General features: G+C 42.1%; 1 protein-coding gene across 1 annotated transcript; it reads left to right on the forward strand.

Annotated features, from left to right (window-relative positions):
* Positions 1-5,719: 5,719 nt before the first annotated feature.
* Positions 5,720-26,843, forward strand: EMP2 (epithelial membrane protein 2). Its single transcript, XM_059484023.1, has 5 exons — positions 5,720-5,950; positions 19,646-19,756; positions 21,740-21,833; positions 22,432-22,578; positions 23,155-26,843. Exons 2-5 carry the CDS (start codon positions 19,679-19,681, stop codon positions 23,337-23,339), a joined length of 504 nt encoding a protein of 167 aa, XP_059340006.1. The 5' UTR covers positions 5,720-5,950; positions 19,646-19,678; the 3' UTR covers positions 23,340-26,843.
* Positions 26,844-27,726: the final 883 nt, after the last annotated feature.

The raw sequence follows: 27,726 nt of genomic DNA on the forward strand, positions 1-27,726 counted from the left end.
GTAGGAAATAAAAATCCTAAGTAGCTTATTTTCCTTTACAGATCAGATGGAAATCTTTTAACTCCTTGCATTCTAAATATGTGATGTTGTTTGGAGTGCATGGAGTGAGTCGTTCTCTTGGAGAAGCAAACACCATATTTTCCAATTAATGCTAAATGATTTAAAGTGATTTAAAGATTTGTGCTTTTTTTGGATTACGAAGTCAAGAGCCAAAGTGACAAAATACATTCTTCCTCTAAGCAGTTCAAGTGCCTACTTTTCAAAATAGCGTCTTCTTGTAGGGCACTTTGACCTTCTTTTGGATTTTGTTTGTACAATGAAATCCTAGTCCTGCCACTCCAACTGCACCCTCCTGGAGACTTCAACAACAGCAAATTTTCTGTGGCCAAGGCCTTATTATGCCTCTGTAATAATACAATTCAGTCTCCTGAATTCCCATCTCTAGCAGAGTGATGGGTTATGAGTTCTTTTCTATGGTATTTGATTTGTAAAGCTCTGTTTGGAGGGTTGGGTTGCTATTGCAATTGTTTTGGCAGGATGGTAAGCCACACACACTTTTATTTGTAATGTATTAAGCCCTTGACATACTGCACTGTACTTCAGAGGCTCTGCATTTATTTTTTTTTTGGTTGTTGTAGCTTGCCTTTAGCCCTTGCCAATTGATTTCCTTTTCTTTTCCAAACAAAGCTACGATTGTTAAATCCTAATGTTAAAGCATTTTAATAGTTAGATCCAGTTACAAAACTAATTTTTAATTTATCATTGTCTGGCCAAGTTTTTACTAAATAGAAAAACTCTGCAAATGGGCTAAAGAGACATGATCCAGTAGCCAATAGCATCAAAATACCCTCTGATTTAAAGGTCTCTGGACTTAATGGTTTTGCTACTTTCATCCACAACCACTTTCTGAGGGACTGCTTTTAGGAAGTTCTCATAAAACAATCACTGCACTGGCAAACAACTTTGTTTGATCCAGAGGCTGCACTACAGTTTGCCTTGGCTAATTTTTGCCAGAATTTTTTATTGATTTTCTTAAGTAATTATAACATTAATACAAAAACAAAAAAAGGAGCATTTTCCAGGAGAACACCCAACAGTGAGGAAGAAAGGAAGGGTATGCTCTTCCTTTTTACTGAATGTCATCTCCATAGATTTGCATATCCTGCATATCAACTTGGTAAACAAACATTTTAATTAATATCTCCTATATTTATTTGCTGTATAAACAATGGAATTTGCTCCCTGAAAATCTGTGCTGTTTATGCCTAAGTCGTATTTCAGCACAGCCTAACTGCAGCCAATGAAAGACATTAATTTTCAGGATATTTTTGGACTTGTGCAAGAGGCAGTGAAGAACAATAACTGATGGAAGCAGGGAAGGAGAAAAAGGAAATGTCTTCTGATCCTTCGGGATTTCGTGAGTTTGTCAGAACTCCTTCCAAGGTTCTTGTTCTAGACTCAGCAAGCCTGAACAAGGACTTCAGTTCTCAAGGAGTTAAGAATTGTTGGGCAGCTGCTGCTCTTGCTTAACCTCCCAAAGTTTCTTTGAGGGGGAGGAGGAAACATTCCCAAGGCTGGAGTGGGAAGGGGTATGCGAGTCAGGTTCTTACACTAAGGTTTGTACAGATCTGAGACTCTTTCTACAAGCATAGCAGGGCTCTTAGGTATGCTTGTAGAAGAACCATCTGATCCCTGCAGAGAGAAAGGAAAAGGGGGGCAAAGGTGTGAGAACCTTTTTATGGCTCAGTGGTTTTTAGAGGACTAATGAATTTATGGCATAGCAGCTCCTTTGGATGGACTTTAAAAGAGCCATGAAACAGGAAAAGTCCATGACACTCTTTCTCATTGTTTTCTCCATCCTGCTCCTCCTTAAACTATCCAATGGTAAAACTGTCCTACAGCACACTTCCTGTTTATTCAATTATAGACATGGCAGCACTGCCATACAAGCCTACATTTGAACTCAGTTTCATTGATGAAACCACTTCCCAATCAGCACCAGCTCATATTCCTTATGCTGGCATGGCAGTAAATGTAACTTCTTTTTGAAAAGTAAGCACAGGAAGTAGTAGTGTTGCATACTCTGAATCAATAATACGGAGGATTCTTGCACAGATTCTTGAAAAAAAATACAGTGTCAGTTTTGTTACTGTGCTAGAAGTCTTTCATTGGCACATTGGTTTTCATTGTGACAAACTAATGAATTGGTGTTACAAGGATCCCTGTAGAGGATGGTGCCTTATATTCCTCTTGTTAGGAGTTTTGGGACAGTATTTCCATTTTGGGAGAAGCCAGATTACAGCCTGTTTAGGCAGAGATATTTTTATCAGAAGCCATTTAACAGTTAGACAAGTAATTAAACAATTACCCCTACTGATCAGCAGCTCCCTCAGTCTGAAAGCTTCTCTTCCTTGGAGTCAGTGGCAATCATGAGATTCTTTTCTTCCAGGTTCACTTGTATTCCTGTTCAGGTAAATCCAAAGATCTAGTTAGCCTGGTTTTACTTACAGCCTCTTATTGCACAGAGCATTCCCTGATCCCTGCTGGCTACAAAAAATACTGAACTTGCTCATCATCTTAACAGACACATAATAAAGCATAAACTGTAGCTATGTCATCACTGTGAGTAAAAAAAACCCAACTTATTATTCCACTTGTTATTTTGCAAATTAATGAGATTTATCAATTGCTGGTCCATGTATATATCTGCAAATTGTCTGTAAATCAAGGTTTCACATGGAACTTTCACCATCCAATGCCCACTATGCCAGTAAGATCACTATTTGAGCCTGTAATTCCATTATACAGCCTCTCCTGGTCATGATGGCTACTCAGCCTGCACTTTCACATTTTGCTCTGAAAGCTCCTTGTGTAAAAGGGAGTTCTAACTAGTGGAAAAAAAAGGCTTATCTCTAATACACAGGTAAATTGTGTTCACTGAATGGCAGCTGGTAGTGGGAAGTAGGACAGATAGCTCTGTTCATTTATACATTCTGGGTACTTTCAAAGATGCTGTCTAGGACATGGCAGGACAAGCAGGAAGAACTGGCATGGAATGGCATGGCTTGTCTTGTATTTCCATGCCAGGAATTCTGTTGTCAGTGACTTTGCTTTCAAACAACTCCGCTGTCAACTTAGCAAAGTAGAAGGGGGCACTTGGATGTAACAAGCTTTCCTTCACATCATTATCCCTCCTGCAAATTAGGGAAGGAAAAGGCAGGAAAAAGGTCAATACCTCTTTCAGATACTTAGCGCTGCATTAGTGAACAAAAAACCAAACCACTCAAAGTACATCAGTGCAACACAAGCCTGAAAAGCAGAACCTGGAGAATCTGTTTCCAGGAAAAGCCTGTAGTCATCTGGCAGTGTGCTAACATTGCTTTAAAAGCATTTATTCAGCTTCTAGCTAAGATAAAATATGGATAACAGCTATTCAACAATTAAAAATTCAAGTATGAGGCATTGAGGGAGAAGAAAGGAGACCCAAATTTTTAACAGTAAATGTTTTCCTATAGGGACAATATTCTGCACTAATTAGCAAGCAGCACCTCAAATGCAGTGCATGATAAAGCACAATTAACCTCTTTCTAGTACCTTGACTTGTAAGCAACATCTTTGGTTTAAAAATCAAGTGTTCTGTTGTCATATTCCACTTGCAAACTTATCTCTGTATGAGGGGAATGTTTTAGTGACTTCAGTTCTAATACTTCTGCTCAGTGGAAGTCAGGCTGGCATGCTTGCAGTGGTTGGCTCAGTGTGAGGTTCCAATTTCCTGAAATCCCTGGGAATTGACAAGCAGGGTTGTCTCCTCAACTTGATACTCGTAAGTTTCTCATTTTTGCTCCTTCAGCCCTACAACTATGAACATCTCCCCTGAGACCCACTTTGAATTCCCCCTCCAGTGTAACCTCAAGGCAATTACTAGAAATGAGGTGTTGTACAAACGAAGAAGCAGCCACTACTTTAAGTGTGAGTCTTTCCTATCCAGAAACTTGGAATACATGAACATAGAGAAATGTAAATTGTAGTGAACACTATAGACTGTTTATGGCACTGGATATTCCTGTGTACGATCCTGAAGTGACTGTGAACACAAGATGTGTTTGGCAGTTACACCAGAGCTGAAGCTAATATCAGAGTGCAAAAGACACCATAAGAGATTACCATGCCACCAAATGCCATTCACCCCAGCTGAATTGCTTGCAGTGTTTGCTGGTGGTGCTTAGAATGACAAAGCAACTTTTTCATAGTGTTCCTTTAATTCTGCTTTTTAGCAAGATGTGAGATTCCTAACAGCTGTAGAAGGGCACTAATGCTGCACTTCAGAAAAAATGAAGGTGCAATGAAGTAGGGCCATGCTGCCAATTTTTGAATAGTGACCAACACAGTGTTTTTCCTCAGCATAAGAGCTGCTATTTATGTAAAGACTCTAGGAATAGGGATGGAGTTGCTGGAATTCACTACAGTTCTAACAGAACAGGTAATCTCTGGGATTGGGAAACACTGCTCGTAAACTTGCACGTACAGTCTGAACCGAAAGAGTCATGGTCTGCTGAATTTTAAGGTAACATCCAAAACAAAGGTTGACAGCAACTTGTGCAGAACTGTAACAGAGGGCAAGACACAAAAGAAAACAATGTAAAGCAGACAGTTTGGTAATCACACGGGAACAGCCAGATAAGGGCAGGTGAGACCTTCTAGCCATCTGAACAAACCAAGAGGCTGTACCCACACCAAAACCTGCAAGGCAGCCAAAAAGCCGAATTACGGTCTTCAGCCTGCTTGAGTCACGGTAAATACCATCGCCCCGCTGACGAAGGCTATGTGAGAGCCAAGCTGGAATCGGGCACAGCTGGTGACTGATGTTTGCCACTGGCGATGGTGGCTGGGGAACCCTTCAGGAGAGCGGCGGGCGTGAGGCGCGGGCAGTGACCCCAATCTCACCTGTGCTGCCCGGGCACGGCTTTATGAGGGCAGCTTTCCTCGTTTTTCTCCGTGACGAACAAGCCCAGGCAGCAGCGAGCCGAGCCTGGCACGCCGGGCCCCGGGCCAGGGTAGCTCTGCCCTAACATGGCACTCGCTGCCGCCCGGGGCGCCCCCAGGCCCGTCCCTCACAGCGGCGCTCGCCCGGGGCAGGGGCTCGGCCCGCGCTGGGCCCGCCGCTGAGGGCCGGGAGCGGCTCCAGCACAGCCGGCTGCAAATGGCGTCTTCCCGGCCCCTTCTCCGCCGGGCGCGGCCATCGCAGCTGTCCCGGGCCGCTCTGGGAATCGCGGCTGCTTTCCCCCGCTATGGCTCCCGTGAGAAGGCTCCGCCTTGGGCCTCGCCCTGTCCCTCCCGGGAAAAGCCCTGGCCCAGCTACCATCGGGTAGCAGCCCTCCGTCCTTGCCAGCGGTGACGGGTGGCACGGGCGCCCCTCGCTGTGCGCGGCTCCGTGGGCCGGGGTCCCGCCGCCTCCCGCATTCGGTGCGGAGCGGTCACTGTCACTCCTCCGGGAGGCTCAGCCCAGACGGAAGGCAGGGGCCGCCCGGGGAACGGGCCGAGCGCCCGGCCGCTGGCATCCCGTACGTGGGCTCGGCCCGCCCTGTCCGGGGGCCGGCGGGGGCAGCGCTGCGGGGACCGGCCCCGGCCGCGGGGTACGGCGGGTCGAGCGCCCCCGGGGAGGGCCGGGCGGTGGCGCGCCTGGATACCCGCCCGAATGGGAACGGGCGGGGAAAGTTTCTCCTGTGCGCGCCCCGTCCGTCCGTCCCTCCCTCCGCGCCCGCACACTCTCGCAGACACACACACGCTCACACCCCTCTCCCGCCGCCAGCGGCCGGGGGGCACTTTTGAAAGCCCTTCTGGTTCCACACCCAGCCGCCGCTGACATCATTCCCGCAGGAGGGCGGGCGGAGGCACCGCCGCCGCCGCCAGACGGTCGCAGCCCCGGAGAGCTGCCCGCCGGCCCGCGCCCGTGAGTAGCCTCGGCCGGGCGGGGGGCGCGGGGGAGCGGGGCGGCGGCGGGGGGAGCGGGCGGCTTCGCCAGCCAGGGGAGGAAGAGACCCGTCAGAATTGGGGAAAAATTAAAAGCACGCGTTTGTTTACTACGAAGCACATTTCATTTGGGTGGCTGCGGTGCTTCGCCGTCGCTGGGCCAGCCGGAGAGAGCGGTCCCGGTCCCGTCGAGCCCCGGCCCCGCTCTTCGCCCCGGGCGTCCGGGAGCGGGACAGGACGGGGCGGGCCGAGGGGCTCCTCGCCAGCGAGTCCAGGCTGGGCCAAGCCAGCAGAAAGTTCGCGTTGTGTACGGGAGAGTTTCTTGCTGTTCTTTTCTCTAATGAACTCTCAGCGGAGTTCGCGTGTGTTGCAGTAACGCTGTAGCCGCTCTTGGCAGCTCCCCCCCCGGACAGTGGAAGGGAAATACACTTAGATGTAATTCAGTGCAGATTTCGGTTTATGAAGTTTTGGCCAGCATTAAAGGTTTTTCTGCTTGAGTCGAACTGCAGTTTCACTCACAGGTGGTTTTTATCTATAGGTAATGCTCCACTTACATCGGGGATGTTGTGTGCCAGATACTGGACAGGCAGCTCTCAGTATCGTGGGTTGTCTGCAATATTGAGTATTGAATTTGAGAGGTCAACTCCTTGTTTGGACATTTCTAGGAAGAACAGTACATTGCTATCTGTTCCTCAGCAGGCTTATCCACGACTTGTTCTTACCCACAGACTGCTGCCATCAAGAAACCTGCACTTCAGCCTCTCTTTTAATTTATTGACAGGAATACTTTGTTCACATGGTGCAGGAAGGTCTTTTTTTTTTTTTCCCCCCTCCTCACAGCAGTTGGGAATAGTATGTAAATGATCAGTAATTATCGCTGTAGAGCATCTTAGTAGTATCCTCAGACTTGATACAGAGCTGTGAAGAAACCCACTAAATAGCTGTGAAATCCACACTGAATTACCTTGGCGTTTTCTTTAGGAACTTTGGAAGTAAACAGCTATGGTTGGCTCATCATCAGAAAAACAAAATGTAGCTCTTTCTCTTTATTTACTTGCAGACTCTGTATATAGAGTGTTGGTGTGTTAGCAATATAAAATAAGCCTTCTTGCCTGCCTGAGCAGATGTTTTTTCTATTAAATAAAAATAGTCTATAGTGACTCTTTCATCCAGACCTCCTCTCAGATGTTGAAGGCTTTGCTGTCCATGTAGTTCAGACAAGAGCTGTGAGGCTGTGCTGCTGGGACTGAGGTGCCCGGTGGCTGCAGGTGTGGGCAGGCAGGAATCCACACAAATGGTAGGGGACTGTTGGGCATGAGTTTCACTGGGGGGAGAAATGGGAATTATACTTTGCTGCACAGTCCAGTAAGGCTTTTGTAAGAGAGTGTGTGACAAATGCCATCCTAAGGAATGCAGCTGGGGTACAGATACTTGCCACAGCTGGTGAAATCAAAGTGGGAGTGGAAACGAAGGCGTATGGTAAACATGGGCAGTAGAAGCTGATATGACTTTATTCAGCATAAGATTTAAGGACTTCACCTTTGCTTCAAAGACATTGAAAGAAGGAACTCTTGCTGTTCTCTGAACCTCTTGTGAACTTGTTTAGTTGAGTTAGGAAATAGACTGTTGGGATACCTGAGGGAAGATTCATCCTCGGTGCTGAATAAAGATGTGTACAGATTGTATCACGCCAGCTGCGTGGCTGACGGGGATGTTACCAGGTCCCTGTCTGCCCAGGAATCCAGGAATTGCTCTGCCAATAGCCATCAACATTAGCTGGAGCTGAAATGCAGCAATACTTTGAAGACTCTTCATGCTGATCAGTTTCTTGTTGGTATGCTCATTGAGGAAGAAAAATGGTGTGTTAATATAATTTCAAATAAAAACAACATGCAATCAGTAGACAAGACACTACTGGTGTTGTATTCTTTGTTTGTGGTCTGGAAAGACTTCTATCATAAACATGCAAACAGTGTTGATTATGCTGTGGATTTGCCAGTAAGGAAAAACAGTTAGTTTTATTTGGTTACACAGATTTAAAACCTTGTTAATAAAGGAAGTTGTTCAACAGACTGAGCAGGTCAAGACTGAAGGCTGCTGCAACATTATTATCTTAGACAAAGAATCTGTCTCCGTTCATAGATGCTGGAGTTATTGTTGCTGGCCAACATTGTTTAGAAGAAATGAGCATCTCTATCTCACACCCACTTTCAGTTCATGCACTTGACCCCTCTTGATTTATTAGCATCTCCTGCTTCACAGTTGCCTTGTGTCTTTCTTTTACTTCTACTATTATGGCTTTTATTTTGTTGTCTTGTTTGTCTCAAGGTTGTTTCTCAATTCAGGTTTGACATTCCTTCAGTGATTAGAAGAATGTTGTACTGATGAGTCCCATATGGGTATTTAGAGAAGCAAGACTTTCCTCTACTTTTGCTAAGTATATTAGGTGTAGGCTGTCTCCTTTCATAATGCAGTTTCCCTGTCATTTAAAAATGAAATCAGTGGCAGCACAAGGAGACTCTTCCCTTTTCACTTGAATATATTTTGATTTTCCACTGGCACTTCACATTCAATTTGCATCCTGAGCATCATGTAAGACATGACATCCCCACATAAATCAGGACCAGAATGTGTTTAATTAAAGAGATAAGTAGGTCTCTGGGGACAAGGTCTTTCATGCTGCTAGCTGGCAGATGTACTTTCCAGGTCCTCCTCCATGTTCCTGTTGGAAGAACACCCAGCAGAATGAGGCACTGTGTTATACAGGAACTAATAAGAAAGATATGTACTCTGAGGTGAAACAAACACTGTATGTAAAATCCATGTGAAACCAGCACAGCCAAATTTGAAAGTAGAAAGGAATGCACAGCTTTTATTGAAATCACGTTGGTCTCAGAGGGAATGCAGGGAGAACATAAGCACAGCGCTAAGGAATTCCATTCATGGAGCTGTTCAGTGTTTGTTAGGGTTTGCTTGTTTTTTGGATGCTCAAAGCAAACCATGATCTTTGCAGTGGAGTTTCAGTTTTTGCTAAAAAATTTACTGTTTTAGAGAGTAGATAGTTTTGTAAAATATACCTCAAAATGTCAGGTGATGCTTATGACTTCATTAGGAAGATAAGTATCATAATTATTAGAAAATACATCTTGCTGGGTGAGACTCAAGAAAAAGACTGATGGCCTGAATTCATCCATCAAAGGAATTATTATATCTCCACTGAATAGGGAAAATGTAATTACACCTTTTTATTTTGCTGGTGAAGTTTCATGGGCAGGTTTAATGATGGTATGTGCATGCCAGGTGAAGCCTCATAATTTGGGTGTGACCTTAAAATACAACCCTCTGGCTGTATAGAGATCTTCACAGGAGTCTGTAGGTGGAGCAGAAAGTGGACTGACTCAAATACCCCTTAGAGATGGCTATAGGATATATATTTATGGTTTGCTTCACTGATTCTTAAACACTGTGCTATGTTTGGGATTGCATGGGCCGCAAACAGCTGAGGTGGGCAGTAGGAACACTCCCTCAGCTGTGTAATGCAGGTGTTCAGTGTCCTGAAATAGATCCAAATTCTGGCCTTCTTCCAGACAGAAGGAGGCCTTCCAAAGGCCTGGATGTCTCTGCTGAGGTGCATGTGCTGCCAGGTGGGCTCTGCACACTCACCTGTTCTCCAGGGCTCGCAGTGCTCAGTCCCCTGAAGAACAAACTTGCTGTTTAGTTCCAAGGCAGAAACAAACCCAAGTCCAGAGCCTGCAGAACAGTCTGTGAACAACTGAAGGGCTCTGGCTGAGCCTGCCCATCTGTCAGGGTGCTTGGTGTACCCTTACCTGGCCCTGTGGCTGTGCAGTGACCCAGGCACTGTCCAGCCTAGCAAGGTGCAGCTGTGGGGTAGGGCAGAGTGACCCAGGGGCTGAGGGGACTGGGCTGTTCCCACAGAGCAGCCACTGTAGAGGAGCTGTGCACTGAGTGTGCTCAAACAAGGCATGGAAATCCTTCTACCTGGATTTGTAGAGTCCACATGGCAGCTTTAATGGCACTGATTACAAATTATGGTGTAAAAATTGCATTCTGGAGGTAGGCAGAGTATTCAGTGTAATCCTGTGCTGCAGTGTTGCTGTCAAACAAAGTAGTAGTTGTGGAGAGTTTAAGCTTTTTGTTTTATAACCAACTGTTGTACCACCAATAGAAATGTGTTTTCACACTCTTGATAGATGATGTGTAAACTCTGAAATAACTAAAACCAAAATTTCTCAACACAGAGCTAGTCAAAGCCAAATCAAAACAAGCAGTTTGAAAATTTTATAACAGTGAATGCAACGCATTTAATTGCTAGCAATTTCCACAGAGCATCTGCCAAAGTTAAAACAATATCAGCTTTTATTTCTACGGAATTAAATGCATTGCTTTCAATCTGGAAAGACAGACCTTTTCTGCCTTTGTTTGTTGGTTAATTAGGTGGAACATCATAAATCAGTCGAGCTGTTCTGTTGTATCTGGAATAATCTCTGGATAAGCAGCCGTCTGTAGTCAGCAGAGCCCAGGGTCTGAGGTTCACTCAGAACTATGTTAATTTCTAGTCAATGCTGCAGGTGTGCTTTTTTTTCCCCCCCTTTTCATTGACTGAGGACACATTTTATCTGTCAACCTGATATAAAGGTCTGGTATTTTACTTGGTCTGTCACTCCCTGCCCTGCCAAGGTATTGAACAGAGACACCCTCGACACTGAAATGTGTCCACACAGCGATTGAGCAGGGGTGAGGCCAGGCCACACCTCAGTTCAGCTGTTTGTTTCAGGAGCAGGTTCCCGGGAGGGTTCCCATAGCTTGAATAGCTCACTGGAACAGCCCCGTGTCACTGTCCCAGCGCCATGGAGCCAGAGGCAGGGCTGTGCCAGCAGGCTGCAAAGGGCTCTGTGCTTGCTGCCCCTGCCCTGGGGGCTGGCAGGCAGTGGGGGCCCTTGGGTCACCCTCAGACAAGGGGCTCAGGCTGTGCTCACTCTTGGGAGCTCTGCTGCCCACCTGAGAAACAAAAGGTGCCTCAAGCTGGCTGTGTCATGGTCAGCCCGGTGTCACTGCACTGCCCAACAGCCTGCACTGCTGCCAGCAGCCCTGGGGCCTGGCAGGGAGCTCAGCCCAGTGCCAAGGGCATGGGTATCATGCAAAAAGCCTGTTGTGAAATGCACAGAGGCCTCAGTGAAGCTGTTGAGAGGCTTCACAGGAGAGCAGAGCTGCAGGGTCCTCTCAGGACAGCGGGTCTGCCGCCCTGCTAGCACAGTCCCTGCACGGAAATCCTTTTGTGGAGCTCTCTTTTTCCTGTGCTGTGGTGATTGTAAGGCTGTTCCAGAATGTGATAGCTCTAAGACTTGTAATTTACATCCTAAAAGTGCTCACACCTGATTTATAACCATATATTTTCATCTCTAAAGTTAAACAGTTCTTTTTCCTTCCATGTATTTGCCTTTACCTGCAAGCAAGTATATCCCCATTCTGTCTTGATCTTTGAAAATGAGCAAGTGAGAATGAGAGGTTCTTGTCTTGTTAAGTTTAGGAAAAAACAAGTTTTAAGTACTTCTAGACCAGCTTGATTGTTAAGAAGGGTTTAATGTACACCACAGCTTTGTTTACATTGAAGTGGTATCTGGTGCACAACAAGCAAACTGGCTGAACAGAGAGCATGCATTGAACGCCTGAAATGATGCGTGCTTTCTTTAATTTTCCAAGAATACAGTTAAGCTCTAACCATACATACTTAAGTTACAAACATTTTATAACAAGTTTTGCACATACCTTTGTGAAAGCTGACAGAATAGTTTTATGTTTTGCAAGAAACCAGAAACTGCAATACGCAAGCAGTTACTTCTTTCAAATCCCTGCTGGGTTTTCTCAAACAATGTTTGCCCTTTGAGAAATCCCTTGAACCATGGGGTGTCTTTGATTAAAGACTGTTTTGTTAGCATTTGCCAAAGGCATATGATGCTCAGCGTAAACTGAAGGTGGAAGAGTGGATGACTATGATGGGAATCAGAGATTAATTGCAACCCATTTAGGTATTATTTAGTAATATGTCAGCCTACCTTACACCACTGTGGGTTGTGTTGGGATTAGATGCAGATATAGAACATCTTTAAGTATGAGACTGTTATTATCTAGTATAAAAGTACAGTTACAACTAAAAGTGCTTTAGGGAAACATAAGAATGTGTAAAAGATTTACTTTTGAGGATGGTGTGATTTGTGCTGCTGGAGGAGCAGGACAATCTCTTCCTGCTGACCACGCAAAACCCTCTAAAAAGCAGTTTTGAGAAGATGAAGTCTTAAAGACTTATATTCAAATATGTCTGTCTGTGTAGGCAGCTGACTTCTGTACCTGTTAAAGTGTCTTCTCAGCATATAGAGGCTAGTAATGTCTCTACCAGATTTTGCTGGAGTATTTGAATACATATATCTTGAAGTTTTTAAGCTTCAGGCTATTTTTTAGGATTTTCAGGTAAGCTGTCACAAGGCTCATTTTCCTGGTAAGTGACACTTCCCCACCCCACAGCAGGGCATTGTCTCCCTGTGTTCCCATAGCTGGTTTTCTTCTGCTGAGTCTGCCCACAAAGGCTTCATGGCTGAGTGACTTTCCTCAGCAGTGCACACAGCAGGGCCACAGTGAAAGGAGTGGTAGGGCGAGTCTAAACCCAGTCCAAACTTGTTTGCAAATAAATGACTGACAGAGTTACAGAAGTGGCAGCAAGGCTGGCATCCGTAGGTCAAAATTTTATTAAAAGCATTCCTAAGAAATTAGAAACATCTGCTTCTTTTGGTCTCCATACTCAAAGCTAGCATGTTGCATTTTTGCTGTAGTTTGCTTTTTTGTTTTATTTGGAAGTGTATGGAACAGCAGGGTTAGAATTTGCTAGACTTTGGAGTTCCTGCTTGGTAGCATAGACCTAATGAGGAAGACTGTGAGAAGGGAGGAAGTCTGCAGATGATCTGCCAGACCTGACTGTAATCACAGTCCTTTCACTTTGGTAACTAGGTGGGGTTTCTGAAAAGGAGACCAGATTTAGTGTTTGTGAAGTTGTTTGAGGAAGAGCTGAAAGGGTGTTGAGCATCCCCTCACACACAGGTGGTAGGGAGGCCAGGCACATGAGCTTCTTCACTTTAAGTCTGCTGTTGATCAGGGAATCCCACCGGTACCAGCAGGATGGACAGACATCCAAACACGGTAAAAACAAAAGGTTTTATTGAGCTATAGGTGTACATTTGTACTAGTTGTGGTGCACACGAAGATCAGACCTCAGGGCTTTGGTTGCAAGGCATGATTTTCTGAAAGAAAATAGAAAAAGACTAGGTCATACTGTGTCTTGTGAGTTTCTCTCCAAGCCCATGTATTTCACTATCAAAACACAACAAGCTGACTGCTGTAACTATGCTGGAGGTTGCTGGGTCTTAACACAGCCTGCTGCAAAGGCACCAATAAATCTAGAACTGATAGGATGACCCTGCTTTATTTTCTGCCATTGTGTAAAAAAGCCATACATGTTGTCATTCAAATGGAGCTCTACAAAAGAGAGTGGATTCGTTTTTTGCTATATTGATTTTTTTGCCTTCATACAGTGGTTGGTGCAGGGAGCTTTGATTCGTTTCCTTCTGATTTCCTTGCTTTGTGAGGAAGGACTTAGAAAAGCAGGTAGAAGTGTAAGTGAAAAGCTCTCTTCCTTCCACATAAAATAGGTAGCACAAAGAGCTTGAGTATGTTCTCAGTTAGGCAAACAAAAAGAGCTGATGGTCTCGGTCTCTGTGCCATCTAGGGGCTCACAGGACACGTAGCCGTCTTGATTCCAAAGCCAGCATAAAGCAGGGAATGTTATTTTGTGTAGAACACACATTGTTCTTCATGCTTAGCTTTACAGCAGGAAGAAATTGGATGGGAGCCTGTGTGCTGTGTAGACTGTTACTTGTACTTTGCATTTCCCTCCTGGGTCCCCATTCACTATTGTAGAGATGTAGTCAGAGCCATCCAGCACTTCTTGCAGGTCTCCAGGCTGCAGACACTGGTTGAAGGAGGACATTCAGTTTCTGTATTGGCTATTAGCTGGGTAACACCTGGGCATGAAAACAGGTCACAATTTGAATGTACACTTGAAGAGTGTTGGTGTTCCCAACTGCTAAATTAACTCAGACAGAAGAAATAAACAAACTGGAGTAAGTTGTTTCAACTAGTGTAATTATTCTCTTGGTATTACATTTCCTGATTTTGTTGTCCTTTATGTTGTTTGATATTTAGGCATTAGAGGACTGTTGAAATCCTCAAAGCTCTTGCTGGCTTGGGAGAAAGTCTGCTGTCTGAACTTCACTTTTGGTTCCAGTTCTGAGAATCACACAAGGAAAAAAGAACCCTTCATACTTGATAAAAGAAAAAAAAGAAGTTAGTTAACAGTATCAGTCTGTTCTTTATAAACCAGGGAATTTTGTGCAAGTTCAGAGACAATGGTACAGGCAAAATGTGAGCCAGCTTCTGAGTTCTCACATGTCATGAGACACCATGAGATGTGGCAGAAGAACTCTGAGCAAAAACATGTAAATCCAAACAACTTAGGATGCATCACAAGATGACAGATTTCTCATGCTACAAGTATACAAACTTCTTCTTATAAATTCATATTTTCAGACTTAATTATAGCACTGAGGGGCAGAAGAATTGATAATTAAGGTTTGCTTTGATTCAGTTTTACACCAGTGACCTCAAGAAAGTTCAGCTGCACTGGATGCTTATAGATGGCCCAAAGACCTGCTGTTCTTGTTGCAATGAAACATCTCAGTGCAGAGAGCTGCAGGTATGGTAACTTGTTTAGCAGGATCCTCTGCCCCTTGTTTTGGGTGTGTCTTTTCAGCTCTCTAAATGTGGGTGTTGAGAGTCTGCACACCCCCCAGCCTCGGTCTGTGCAGAGCAGGAGCTGTTCTGCAGAGATTTCACCGTGTTTCTAAGGGTATGAACCAGGATTGTCTGTGTGGAAGGTTTCTCAGACATGGGCTTACATGAAGATGATAAAAACCCCTGACTTGATCTTAGGGAGTGAGGGCAGCAGCCAGTGTTGGAGGGTAAGCTTCAGCCTTTCCAATGCAAATGAGGCCAGGACAAACACACTGCACTATGTATTGCTGCTTGCAAAAATTGAGTATGCTCAAACATGAGAAACAGCCTGGCAGCACAGTTCAACTGCATGGGAGGAAAGGAAAGCGTTTGTTGTGGAGATGACATCTGGGTTGGAAAGTAGTGATAAAACTTCTGTTAAGAACTGTCAAAGACTATTTCCATTTTTGCTTGCTTGCTGTACTAAAAAACTTTAATAGTCATGTTTCTTTATACTGATGGACATGAAAGATAAACTTTATCCTGGAGATAAACTGAAGCTTTTCTGCAGGGGATGTGTTTTTGTGTGTGATATGACATAGGGAGACAACCCAGTTTTGAAACACTACAGTTCAGAAATGTTGGAAACCCTGGCCTAGATACCTTGCTTTACTGTGCAATTCTGTGATGATTGTAGTGTTTTATCCTGTATAAACATACTTGTCTCTGCATGTCCAGGAGATTATAGCAGAGGCCCTTCTTAGCCACTTCTTCTAAAGTTCATCAGGCTCTCTCCCATGGCAAGTGCAAACTACTGCTTCCAAAAGTCTGCATTACTGATGAGATTCAAGAGAAATGTGACTGCTGCATTTATCCTCCCCTTGTAAAATGAAGTAGCACTGGAGCATTACTGCTGCTCTAATTGAAAAAAAAAAAATATGGGTTGTTGCTGTAACTGGCCTTCTGTTTTATTGTGTTTTGTATAAGTATTCTGCAACTTAACAGCATTTGTGGGAAACTTTATTACCACAGCAAATCTGGATGTGTTCAGTGGGATTCCTATAACTTACTCTTTCTAGATCCAGTGGCAGTTTGCACTTGTAGCTCAGCGGTATCTGTCCATTTCTGCCTTACACCACACCTTATGAAGTGGTATTAACTGCTGAGCCTTGCAATTGAAGGAATTTATGTTGACATCCAAAGTCATCCTTACTGTAACCCCCAAATCTGTTTTTAATGCCACATGTGATGAGCTAAGTTAAATATTATGTTCTCTTTTGTCAGAGCTTTGCTGGAGGTTGGTACAGGGAGGTTCCTGAAATAGCTGCAGATTGACAGGAGAGCTGAGCTGGAAGGAGCCTCTGGAGGTCTCTGGTGCAGACTCTGGCTCCATGTGGGGGTTAGATCAGGACGTTCTGGGCCTTGCTTCAGTTGAGTCAGGAAGATGTCCAAGAATGGAGATCCCACAGCCTCATGGGCCCTGTTCCAGTACTTAATCATGCTCATTGAATATAATTAATACTTTTTTCACAATTGGAATATTCCTTGTTGCAACTTGTAACCGTTGCCTGTAGTCTTTTCATCATGTACTTCTGAGAAGTGTGGCTCCATCATTGTAAGTGTAGTGTGTCCAAAAAGCTTTTCTCATATATTTGTGTGTGTGTAAAAACTATTAAAAGAAAAGTCACTTTGGGGAATGATGGCTAATATCTGTTGCATCATCTCAGCCTTCATCCACGCCTAAAGGCAGTGTACTTTAAATTCATGGACACCCTGACCTGAGAGCATGGTGTGTTTCAGCTGCAAATGAGAGAAGGTGAAAAATCACTCTGTCCAGGAAGCAGTTCATGGTAAATAAGAAAAGGAGTACAGCTAGTGTGCAGAACAGGATGTTACCAAAGTGTTTGGTTAGTGATACATTAGTGAAATAAGAATTCTGAATGTTAATGCAAACAGTGCTCTGTAGCTGTGTCCTTCCCTTGCTCATAGGGAGAGGAAAGGAGCTGCTTGCTGCTAGGAGAGGTTCCCACGCAGGCTGTCCTCAGAGGGTTGGGGAAGGAAGAACTGCTTCCTGAGGCAGTGGGAGAATCTTGAGTCTGCACTGTAAGGTTTGAATTCCAGCATTTTGTGGAGTTGAGAAGGACTAGTAGATCTTTCTGAGCGTTGTAACCCAGAATTTCTGCCTAGAGAGGGATGCAGATTCTGTAGTAGCATCTGCAATGTTGCTGGCTGCATCTTGGAAGAGGGGAGCTGCTCTTTTCTTCCTGCCCACAAATCACAAAGAATTTCTCTGTAAAACCCTTCTCCCTTCATTATTCCTTCTGCAGGCTAGGGTGAACCACAGAAACTCCTGGGTCTCCATGGGAAGGGAAAGTTTGTAGGAGTGATTGAGGTCTGTGCACTTCTGGGATCCTGTTCAGGCATGACAGATTGGATAACCAGTTCTTGTTGTCTTTTCCTGGTATTAATTACTTGGAAATGGTCTGTCTCCCTCTTTTCCCCCAGTGTATTTAATTCCTGACTCCATGTGTCATTGCTTAGCACTGTGTGCACAGAAGTTGTAGCAGCTTGTGAAGGGAGCAGTTGCCAGCAAGGCAGGAGGGGGAATCTAAAGATGATTCTTAGGAAGGGTCTTCAAAAAAGAAATGTCAGACCCATCAGACCTTTCTTATTGTCCATTTTTTTTAGAGATGAAATAAAAATATCTTTAATTTAATCTTGGCTTTATTTGGGTAAAACAAAAAATGTCTTCTTCTTACCAGCCATACATATTTATCTGTCCTGTCTGAAACACTTCTCTTTATGGCTGAAAACAGTAAAACAAAACCATTCCCTTGATTGAAGATAAAGTGGGTTCTTCTGTGCTGGCAAGTCTTGCTTTTGCAAGATTGTTTTTAATTAGGTTACATTTTTTTGGTCTCTCTTACTTTATGTTACTTCATGTAATAAGATGAAATTGTATTGTTATTCTTAAAATAATACTGAGTACAGTTTGGTTCTCTCTCCTTATATGGCAGATGATTGTTGCATTATTGAATGCTTAGATACCATCTGTGCAAGAAATGAACCTCAGAAAAAAAACAGCCACAAGACAAGAGGGTGCTGTGCAAAGACATATCACAATGAAAAATATTTTGATGTGGCATTATACAAACCCACAAAATACCTTCTTTTCCTTTCTTCTTCCTTTCATTCAAGCAAGGCTTGATAGAGAACCATGAATGACATTTCTGGAAGTGGAACTGGATTCAGAGGACTTTTGAGTCATACAGTAGAATCACCTCATTGGAGGCAACTCCCACTTTCTGTTCTTCACTGTGGCTGGGGAGGCAGAGTTTAACAGAGAGGAAATGGGAAGGAATACGCACTAGAGTAGATGCTTTTCCTATTTTAGGGTTTGACTTGGCTTTCCCACTCAGTCATTTTAATTAGATATGGATATAAGGCTATCCCCTTATTTTTCAAAAAAGCACTTCAATGCTATTTGCCTTTGAACTTGTTATAACTCTGTACTGCTGTGGAGATGGAGAGGATTATTCTGGAACTCCTGGTCTCTATTCACTCAGTAATTATGCTGTCAATTATCTTTTTGTTAAAATTTTGCAGAGTAGTTATTATTTGCCCTGATGAGAGTGCCAGTAGAGCTGCTTTAAAAATGCTGTCAGAGTAGTCCTTTTCTTTGGTTAAATTATTAAGGTGGTTCATTATTCCAGTAAATGGCAGTAGGAGAGAGGGGATTAGACATGAAAAAAATAATGGAAGTATTAAAATTCCTAACTGCCCTTTCTTCTGGATATGTGCTGTGTTATGTGAGTGGCATCATTTGACATCATAGCATGTGTCCAAAGCAAAGGAAAGTACATATGCATTAATGTACTGATGAGTGACAATGTGCAGATGATGTACAGAGTGGTGCATCTTAACTGCAAAGATCTGCAAGAATGCAAATTCCTTATAGCATACATTAATGGGAAAGAATTTCTGACCAAGAAGAAATGGATATGTCAAGCATTTGCATTTTTCTGAGTATTAGTAGCAGTAGTTTTCCCTAACCTGTTTGTTATATGCCCACAGATTTCCTGGGGATTCCAGTTAAATACAGGTTCTGATTCTCTTGTATATATTTTTTTTTCATGTGAGAGGTGACATTGCAATAGGTGGGTTAAATAAGGTATGAAGGTAATAGGTAGCCTACAGAGAGTATTAAGTGACTGAACATAAAATAGCTAACTGGATTATTATGAAACTAATGGGTTTATTCAACCCTACCAGTAGGAGCAATACATTGAAGAAAATAGTAGTCCTTAGTCATTATCAATGGATAAAACTTATAACTGTATGAACAAAGGATGTGAGGCCTAAGGTACAACATAGTGTTACTAAATCTAAGAGGTAGTTCTTGGTGCACTTAATTTTGTTCTATAAGCATTCTTTTGAAATCTGGTTCTTCCTTCTTTGGAAGGATGGTTGGAACAAGACCTTACTGCAGTCAGTGGAAATATTTTCATCACTGCACATGAGGCAGTGTAATTTGAAATGCACTTCCCTAAAAGCCAGTGTGAAGGAGTTTTCCATCCTTGCACACAGAATGAAACTTCTTTGTGTGTTTATTCACTGCAGCCATCATGCTGGAAGGTTGCAAAATGCAGCTTTTGGCTTCATTTCAAGTTGTGATTCATTTTAACACCCGTGATGCCAGTTTAGTATCTGCAGAGAGAGAACAAGTGCTGTGGACTCCAGCTGCATCTGATGCTATGGTCTCTAACAGCACCAGAACTGCAGGTTGATCCACTGACAGCTCTTAAAGATTGTTCATATACTTTCTTATGTTCAACAGATTTATCTCAGCCTAAAGCCTCCCAGAGCAAGGATGCTGATTCTCCTGGCCTTCATTATCGTGTTTCACATAACCTCAGCAGCTCTGCTGTTCATCTCAACTATCGACAATGTAAGTGTCATTTCTTCTCCTTGGCTCTCAAACACACTGGGATTTCTTTGCTTCATAAAAATTGAAGCAAAGAAATGAAGCGAAGACCTTTCTGTAACAAAAAATGCCTTGGGTGTGCATGTTGCTGGTGGATAAGTCTGTCCATGGCATCATGTTGTAAGCTCAAGGCAACAGATCCCCTCCCCTGGGAGAGACTTGGCCAGGGAGGATATTTACAGGGTGGAGCCCTGGGATTTGATTCAGCTGGACATGAAGCAGAGAGGGGGGGAAGATCCACTGTCCTTTTGTCTCAAGTACCTAAAGTCAAACAGCTGGTGATTAATGTGTGGGGAGAATTTCAGTCAAGATGTGCTTTGCCTCACAGGTGTTTGTCCAAGATGCCCAATTAAATCGTGAGAGACACCATGAATGTATGTGTGTCTATTAAGTTGAAGTAGCTTCAGCACAAAGCTTTAGAATATTTTATATTGCATTGTTTCAAAATGTCTGTTTTATTTTTGTGATCAAAAAGAATTTACTCTCCAGTATTTATATCTAGCTTTTAATGGAATTCTCCATTTTCCAAAACAGCCCACTATCCTGATCAGAAGTTTGTGCAGTGGAATCTATCTGTGAGGTCTGATGTATGTACAGGCTTTTGATATTAAAAAATCTGTTGCTGAAAATACTTTTTAGTAAGACCATGCTCCAAGTGAAATTATGCATTACTCACAACTTTTTGTTGCAAAGTGTACAAACTCAGGTGTTACATTTTAGTCAGCTGGTTCATAGTTCCATGGAAGTAGGTCATTATTTGAGCACTGGAGCAGGTTGTCTTACCCTGCTCCTTTGAATATTTAGAAAGCAAAGACAGTGGGCAAAGCAACCTAATCTTATTTCAAATCTGCTGCACACAACCGAAATTATTGCAGAAATAAAAGCCTATGCACTCTGCTTTGTGTCATTAGCTACCTTTGAACATTTAAAAACTTAAACTGTACAAACATCTGTTGTTAGATTTTATATTATGTATCTCTATATTATATAGAACTCAGAGCTGAAAAATAACATACTGAACTGGGACTGTAAAATCCAAATGAACGGCATTCTGAGAAAGTAATTCTTTTTCTTAAAACACAATGTTCTGTTTATCTATATGCCTACTACCATAGTATATTATAGTTTTAACTGCAGTATTGTTTGCAAAGCTGCACAGTAAGCTCTGAGGCTTCTGGAATGTCTATTTAAGCAGCAGATCCTACCAGGAATCCTATTTAAAAGTCTCATTTTGTGCAGCTCTAGTCAAAACAAAGGCCTGGGTAGCTATTGGAATGGGAATGGGTTTCCTGAGGAAATGCCACTTGTGGAGTGCTTGTCATTTTCCAGGCTACTGTAAAAATCTGCTCAGATGCTGCAGAACCATTTTGCCTTGAATGTTAAAGCTCAAAATAGAAATACCCCAGGAGGATGTTAATTTGTCAGCCATTACCAGACAGATGCCATGTATAGCTCATGCACAGCTGCATTGCATTGAGATTAATCATTTCAGTGGCAGGAACCAGAACATCTATAAAGGACTTCTGTTTCAGAGGTGATGCTATTTCCTGCTAATTAGCAAATACTGTCCTTCAGGGAGGTGTGCATCCTAAACAGGGTCTGGATGAACAAAGCACATCTTGTCTAGGTGCCTCAAGGAGTGAGTAATCACCGACTATACAAAATTTCTGCCCAAATAGTGGAAATCCCTGGTGCTTTGAGATGTTTCAAATGCCCTTATCTACTTCACAGAGGTCTAAAATGAGAATAATGTGTGGATAATTATATACACTTTATTCTGAAATGCCATGAGATCACACATTTCATTGGAGTGGTTAAGTATCAAAAATGAACAGAAAATTGTTAAGGCTGATGTATCTAATCAGTAGACACTAGGACAACAAAGGAGTTTTGTGGGGTTTTTTTTGCATTTTCTCCCTGTAAGAGCCCTTTACTTTCATTTTGCAGGCCTGGTGGGTGGGAGATAACTTTTCTGCAGATGTCTGGAGAGTGTGTATCACGAATACGAGCACCTGTATGGCTATCACTGATGAGTTCAATGGTGAGTGTCCCTCCATGCCTGTGTGTGTGTTCCTTCAGCAGATCTGGGGAAATTGCTGTGAAATTTACAGCGGCCCAGCCTGGCTACAGTGGCTGCAGATTTACACAGAGCAGCTGCTCATGGTTAAAAAAGTAATTGGTTACTTCAGCTCCCAGTTACAGGGAAGTGATGGACAGGATGAAAACCTGAATGAGAGGAAACTCTAGTGCTAAGGGTGCATGTCATGTCTGGTTGGACCTTCCTGAAGAGCTGTCTCCAGGTCTGGTGGGAGGCTGGGGTCTGCATTTTGGAAGCTCTTTGGGACAGCTGGTAGTTCCACTGTGCTCCTGGGACGTTGATGGCAGCAAAGGGTGGGATGTGGCAGAAGTCTTTTCAGTGTTTTCACTCAGTTTGATGAGAAGTTTTTGGAAGTCTTTAAGCCACTGGCTGTGTATAATACCAAGGAAGCAGAGGAGAATCAGCCCCTGCAATGCACACACGGCTGCTTTGCTGCATCTGCTGAACTCCTGCTTACAGAACACGGCTCTGCCCCTGTACTCCTTGCAGGAGAAGGCAAAGAGAGAAAAGATTTTTAATCAAGGCTGCTTTGTTTTTGCAGAGTATCAATCAATTCAGGCTGTTCAGGCCGCCATGATCCTGTCTACCATTTTCTGCTGTGTGGCATTTCTGGTTTTCATTCTTCAACTCTTCCGTCTAAAGCAAGGAGAAAGATTTGTGTTAACTTCTGTTATCCAGCTCCTGTCATGTGAGTGATTTTTCAATGCTTTTGACTTTATTGATATCTTCATGAATGTAGGAAAGCAGGAAAAGGTTTCAAAAAGAATGAGCTGCATGAGAACTCTGTAGTGCTCCTGAGGCCATAGCTTATCCTTCATAATTGTTTAAAGAGTGAGCTGTACCATTCTGTAATATATAGACAGTTAAAACATGGATGCCATCACTGCTCAGGATAAAGTAATTTAAACTTTGAAGGGAAAGAATTTGAGATGCTGAACTTCTTGAGGACACTAAATAACTCTCTAATTGTTACAGGCAAGCACTCACTTCTTTTTTTTGTCAGTCTTAAAAACTACCCAGATGTTCAGAATCATTTTCCGTTCACTGAAAATGACATAGATACACAACAGCACTTCAAATTTATAGCCTGCCAAATAAACTGAAAATATGTCTTGAAATGCTTCCAGGTTAGTTTGAGGATGGAAAATGAGCATCTGCAAAGAAAGGACATTGGTGGAAGCGGCTAACAGAAGAGACAGTGAATAGATGTGTGTACTGATAATGTTTTAAGATGCTGACCTTTGTTATTTTCTTCCTCCTGCAGGTCTGTGTGTTATGATTGCAGCTTCCATTTACACAGACAGGCATGAAGAACTGCACCAGAGCCATGGATATGTAATGGAAGTTTCCAAAGGCCAATATGGCTATTCCTTTGTCTTAGCCTGGATTGCCTTTGCCTTTACCCTGATCAGTGGAGTGATGTACTTAGTATTAAGGAAGCGTAAATAAATGTCAGCACCTAGTTATTTCTGTCACTACAGTACAAAACCAAATTCCAGTAACCATTTTGTATATAATCATTTACATGGTTTTGTAGTAAAGGTATTGTTTCTCTAAAAATGTACTGTGTTCTTGATATGAAACAGAATTAAAAAAAAAAAAAAAAGAAAAAAAAAGAAGGCAGGTGAAATGAAATGCCTGGCACCTCCAGGTCAGGGGTCAGAGCAAGACAGAGCCAAGTTGTTTCTTTTACATTCTTTTACATATTTCATCATCATAAATTGTTTTCCTTTATTAGACATTAACAGTTTGTTCCTGGCCTCTAGTAGATTACAAATAAAGCCCATACAAATTAATTTGTAAGCAATATACTAATTATATTCCTGGACCAGATATCCCTTTGAAATATGTTAAATAGTGGGGCGTGCAACAAAACAAGGCCCAGATGACAATGAAAAAGCAAACACTTCTAAAGCCCAGAGCTGCACTCAGAGCGTCTGCCCTGGCTCAGGACCAGTGTTCTGCTCTTTATAATGTGCAGTAAGTGTCATCAAGTTTTTATTAAAACCACTTGCTTTGCAAAAGTAAACAAGCCCTTTTTGTACTCCAGCAAATGTTTCCCTTGACTGTGTTTCACATTTAATTTAAGCACACAGAGCCTTTGGTGGGAGCACTTATCAGCCAATTCCCTGTTCAGCCTGGGCCCAGCACAGCTGGGGCAATGAGGAGCTCCCCACCCCAGCCCTGGATCCCTGAGCCTTGGGCAGCCTTCCTGGGAGGGAGAAAAGGGAAATAGGAAAGCATTACTGGGCCTATCTGCAGATTTCTAAGCAGCCTAGTGATCAAGCAATGCCAAATTTAGGTTTTTACAGCCTAACTCAACATGTTTATTACACTGAGTTTTTATCACATAGTGATTTCATGGTTAATGTGTCCTGTACAAAAGCATTCCCTGAGTCTGCCCATTGGGAAATTGGCCTTTAAAAAATTGATTTTAAATTCCTTTGTGGATTTTACTGGAACTAAACTCTGCTACTAACCAAATCAGAGTGCAATTGCTATGCTTATAAATTCCAGGATAGGTTTAAAGATAAAATTACTTGGTTTTTATTTTTCAGTAATTTTATGAGCTAAATCTTTGCTCTAATACCAGGCTTAACTGCTCAGCAGTGTAATACTGGATTTGGCTGATGGTGATTCTGGAGATCAGTGTGGAGAATGAATGAAGCAGCCTGTCCTGGTTAGTCACAGCTTTGATGCTTAAGTACAGATTTGACTTTTGAAAAGCTCTAACAATTTATTTATTTTTTTCATATTCACTACAGCTGGCCCAATGCAGAGGCAGTAAAAAAGTAAATAGGTTTTTAATGAGGTATTACACTTAAAGGAGAACAAGTTCAGTATCATAAGGCAGTGTAGCTCTACTGAAGTTAATAATTGCTACATTAGACATCAGATAATGAAATTTTATCTGATTTCTTCAGATTTATCCTTGATTTATCACGAAGTAAAAGTTCAGGTGCATAGCTTTTTAGGAACTGTCTCCAGCATGAGTGACAGGTCATGTTATTCCATCTTCATTCCTTCAGCATCCTATAATGCTTTGGCATGTGCTGCTTGTCTTTTGGGAGCAAAGAAATCCCAATAAGACTGTTAAAAAATTAGGATGAGCAAGCAGGACATCACAGTAAAAGTAATAATAATAGTTAAAAACCCATATCATTTTGAAGAAAAGGGATTCTTCCCAATCTAGCATCATGCTAGTATTTCATCAGGTTTTTTTCCTCTTAGTGGGAGTGCTCTGAATTTCAAGAATTATTACCCTACTTTTTAAAAAAGTGTTTCTATAATTTGCTGAATACATTTCAGGTTCAAAACCTGAGATTTTGCTAGCAAACAGAATTTGTCTTAAATAAATAGATGCAGGTTTGAGGGTGAAAGTAGATAGACTGTTAGCTAGGCATTTTGCTACTTTTATTAAAACATGAAACAATAAGGGAAATTTTTAAGCAAATACAGATTAAAGCTCTAATATCTAGTTGACAGTCCTGAAGAATTCTAAGTTAAGCTTTTTATGCCACTGACTTGCAGAGATGCTTCAGTTCCTTGCCTTGATAATGCTCAGGTCATTTGTAGAGCAAATATTTAAAATAAAGATGTAGATATATATGAACACAGTTTAATTCCACAGTAAAAGCTCTGTCCCTTTAATAAAGTGAAAACCACACACACAACAAATACTCTGATGCACAACACCTCCACTTGTGTACAAACACCAGCATGTGCATGATGCCACACAAGAGATGGGAGTGTTCTGCACAAGTGAACAAATCAGTCTGAACTAGAGTTTGAGCAGAACAAACATATTTTATGGGTTTTTTTCTACCTTATATGTCTTTAAAATATACCATTTTCTATACTCTATATATTCTGAAAATGTACATGAAAATAAAGTTAAAACAAATTCTTGTACTGTATTAGCAAACTCAATATATTTAGCAATCTGACCTTTTCTTTAAGCTTGGGATATATTTACACAATATTGGATGAGAAATAGTTGAGTTTTTGTGTGAACAGGTAAAATTAAATTCTTCCTGCCTGTAAGTAGAACCAGAACCTGATTATTTTGTCCTTTGTTGAAGACCTTTCAGGGTAAGCAGAGAAAATATTAGTGTATTGAACTTTTAAATGTATGGTGTCAAGAGAACGTCTTGAGTAATGTAAGATCCACTGATGCTCTGAGGAGTTACCTATAAGGTTTTTTTATTTTCCATCATTTGCAGAAACAATCATATATTTTAAGATGAGGTTGAGTGCCTTGACTGTATGAGCAAATAATGTGAGAAACAAGCCAGTGACTTCTGTATCTGCTCTGGTCCAAGCTTTGGATTTGCAAATCACACAGCACACTTGGGTTTGTACAGATCCATTGAAAACACTCCCCCAGTTCCACAGAACTAATTCCCCAAACACCATGAAACTTCTCCTTTGTAATCATAATGGATAAGAGGAAAAAGTCCCGATTATTATAATATTCACTATCAGCCGTGAATGTACCTTTATATTTTTCACCCAGCAAGTAATCATCTGCAGCACAGGAAACAATCTTGGAAAAACAATCTATAATATTTATGTCAAGATAATAAAAATAAAGTTTGTTTTTATTTATGTATTCTGTTCAGAACAAGAGATGGGCATTACTTTGCTATACTGTATTGTAGATGATAGGATCTGTGCTGCTTAGACATTAACTAGTTTTTTACCTCAGCTACATCAACAATTAATTTTATGTGGTTCTTAATGTGTTCAAAATAATGGAGGGACTGCTTGACTTATTCTGTTCCTATCTTCAGCATTGTGGAATTTTGTGTCACTTAGCTAAACAGACCAAAGAAACAAATTCTTCCTGTAGTTCCTAAAGACAGGAATAGATGAGCCACTACCTTTCCAAATACTAATAACAGCTAAGAATCCTAAAACCATTGAAATAAAATAATGATGTTGAAAATTTTACTATATTTTTCATTTCTTTTATAGGTGCAATAATCCCCTCTGAAGTAATAAGATGAAAGAAAATGAAATGTGGAAGTAAAGTAATTTTAAAAAGAAGACTTCCATTTTCAAGGCTGTAGAATCAAGCTCACAAAATTAATGGAGTAGCATAACAGACTGTAACAAGTAAGAAACATGAAGTTAATACTGTCTGTTAATAATGCTTTGACATGAAACCACTGCAAGTAAGTGTAGTACTTACCAGCAGTAGCAGACACTTGGTAAGGTACTGTGAGTGTCCTAAAGGGTTTTTTAAGCAGTTATGGATTGCATTATCACCAAATGGTCTAGAACATCCAAATGATCTCATTGAATGAGAAGATCCCACCAAGTAACTCTTTTGGAGATGATAACCTGTGATAAAGAGCTAGGCACTGGAAGTGGCAAAGCCTTTATTTGCTTGTTTTCTTCCAGACTGAAGCAGAATTGCTACAAAATGGAACAGACACAGGTGATAACTGCATAGGGAAGCACATTTGGATCAATTTCTGCAAGGGTCCGTGACCCTTGGATTTTGTCACAAGCCTCTTTTAGTTTTGGGATTCTGAGAAGGTCTTTGAACCCTTCATGAAGCCTGCACAAAGAAGGATCCTTGGCAAGATGTGGATGCCTGGAGGCAGACTGGCTATTGCCTGAAAGTCTAGGCACTGGGACAAAGCCAGTTAGTGCACCAACAAAAATAAACCACTCACACTACTTTATAGTCATACTAATTTAACTTCATTTAAATCTAAAAATCTTCTTTTAAATCTATAAGCTGAATTGCTGCTGTCTGTACAGTTTCCAGACTGAGAGCACTGGCCCAGACTTCCTGACATTCATGAAATCATATTCAGCATCTTGT

This window comes from Ammospiza nelsoni, chromosome 17 (genome assembly GCF_027579445.1).
Source record: "Ammospiza nelsoni isolate bAmmNel1 chromosome 17, bAmmNel1.pri, whole genome shotgun sequence".
Classification (NCBI taxonomy): domain Eukaryota; kingdom Metazoa; phylum Chordata; class Aves; order Passeriformes; family Passerellidae; genus Ammospiza; species Ammospiza nelsoni.

Bases quoted from the DNA above. Each gene is read 5' to 3' on its own strand.
- EMP2 (XM_059484023.1), top strand. From the start codon at position 19,679: ATGCTGATTCTCCTGGCCTTCATTATCGTGTTTCACATAACCTCAGCA. The intron at 21,834-22,431 runs GTGAGTGTCCCT...TTGTTTTTGCAG, and splicing joins TATCACTGATGAGTTCAATG to AGTATCAATCAATTCAGGCT. The intron at 22,579-23,154 runs GTGAGTGATTTT...TTCCTCCTGCAG, and splicing joins TGTTATCCAGCTCCTGTCAT to GTCTGTGTGTTATGATTGCA.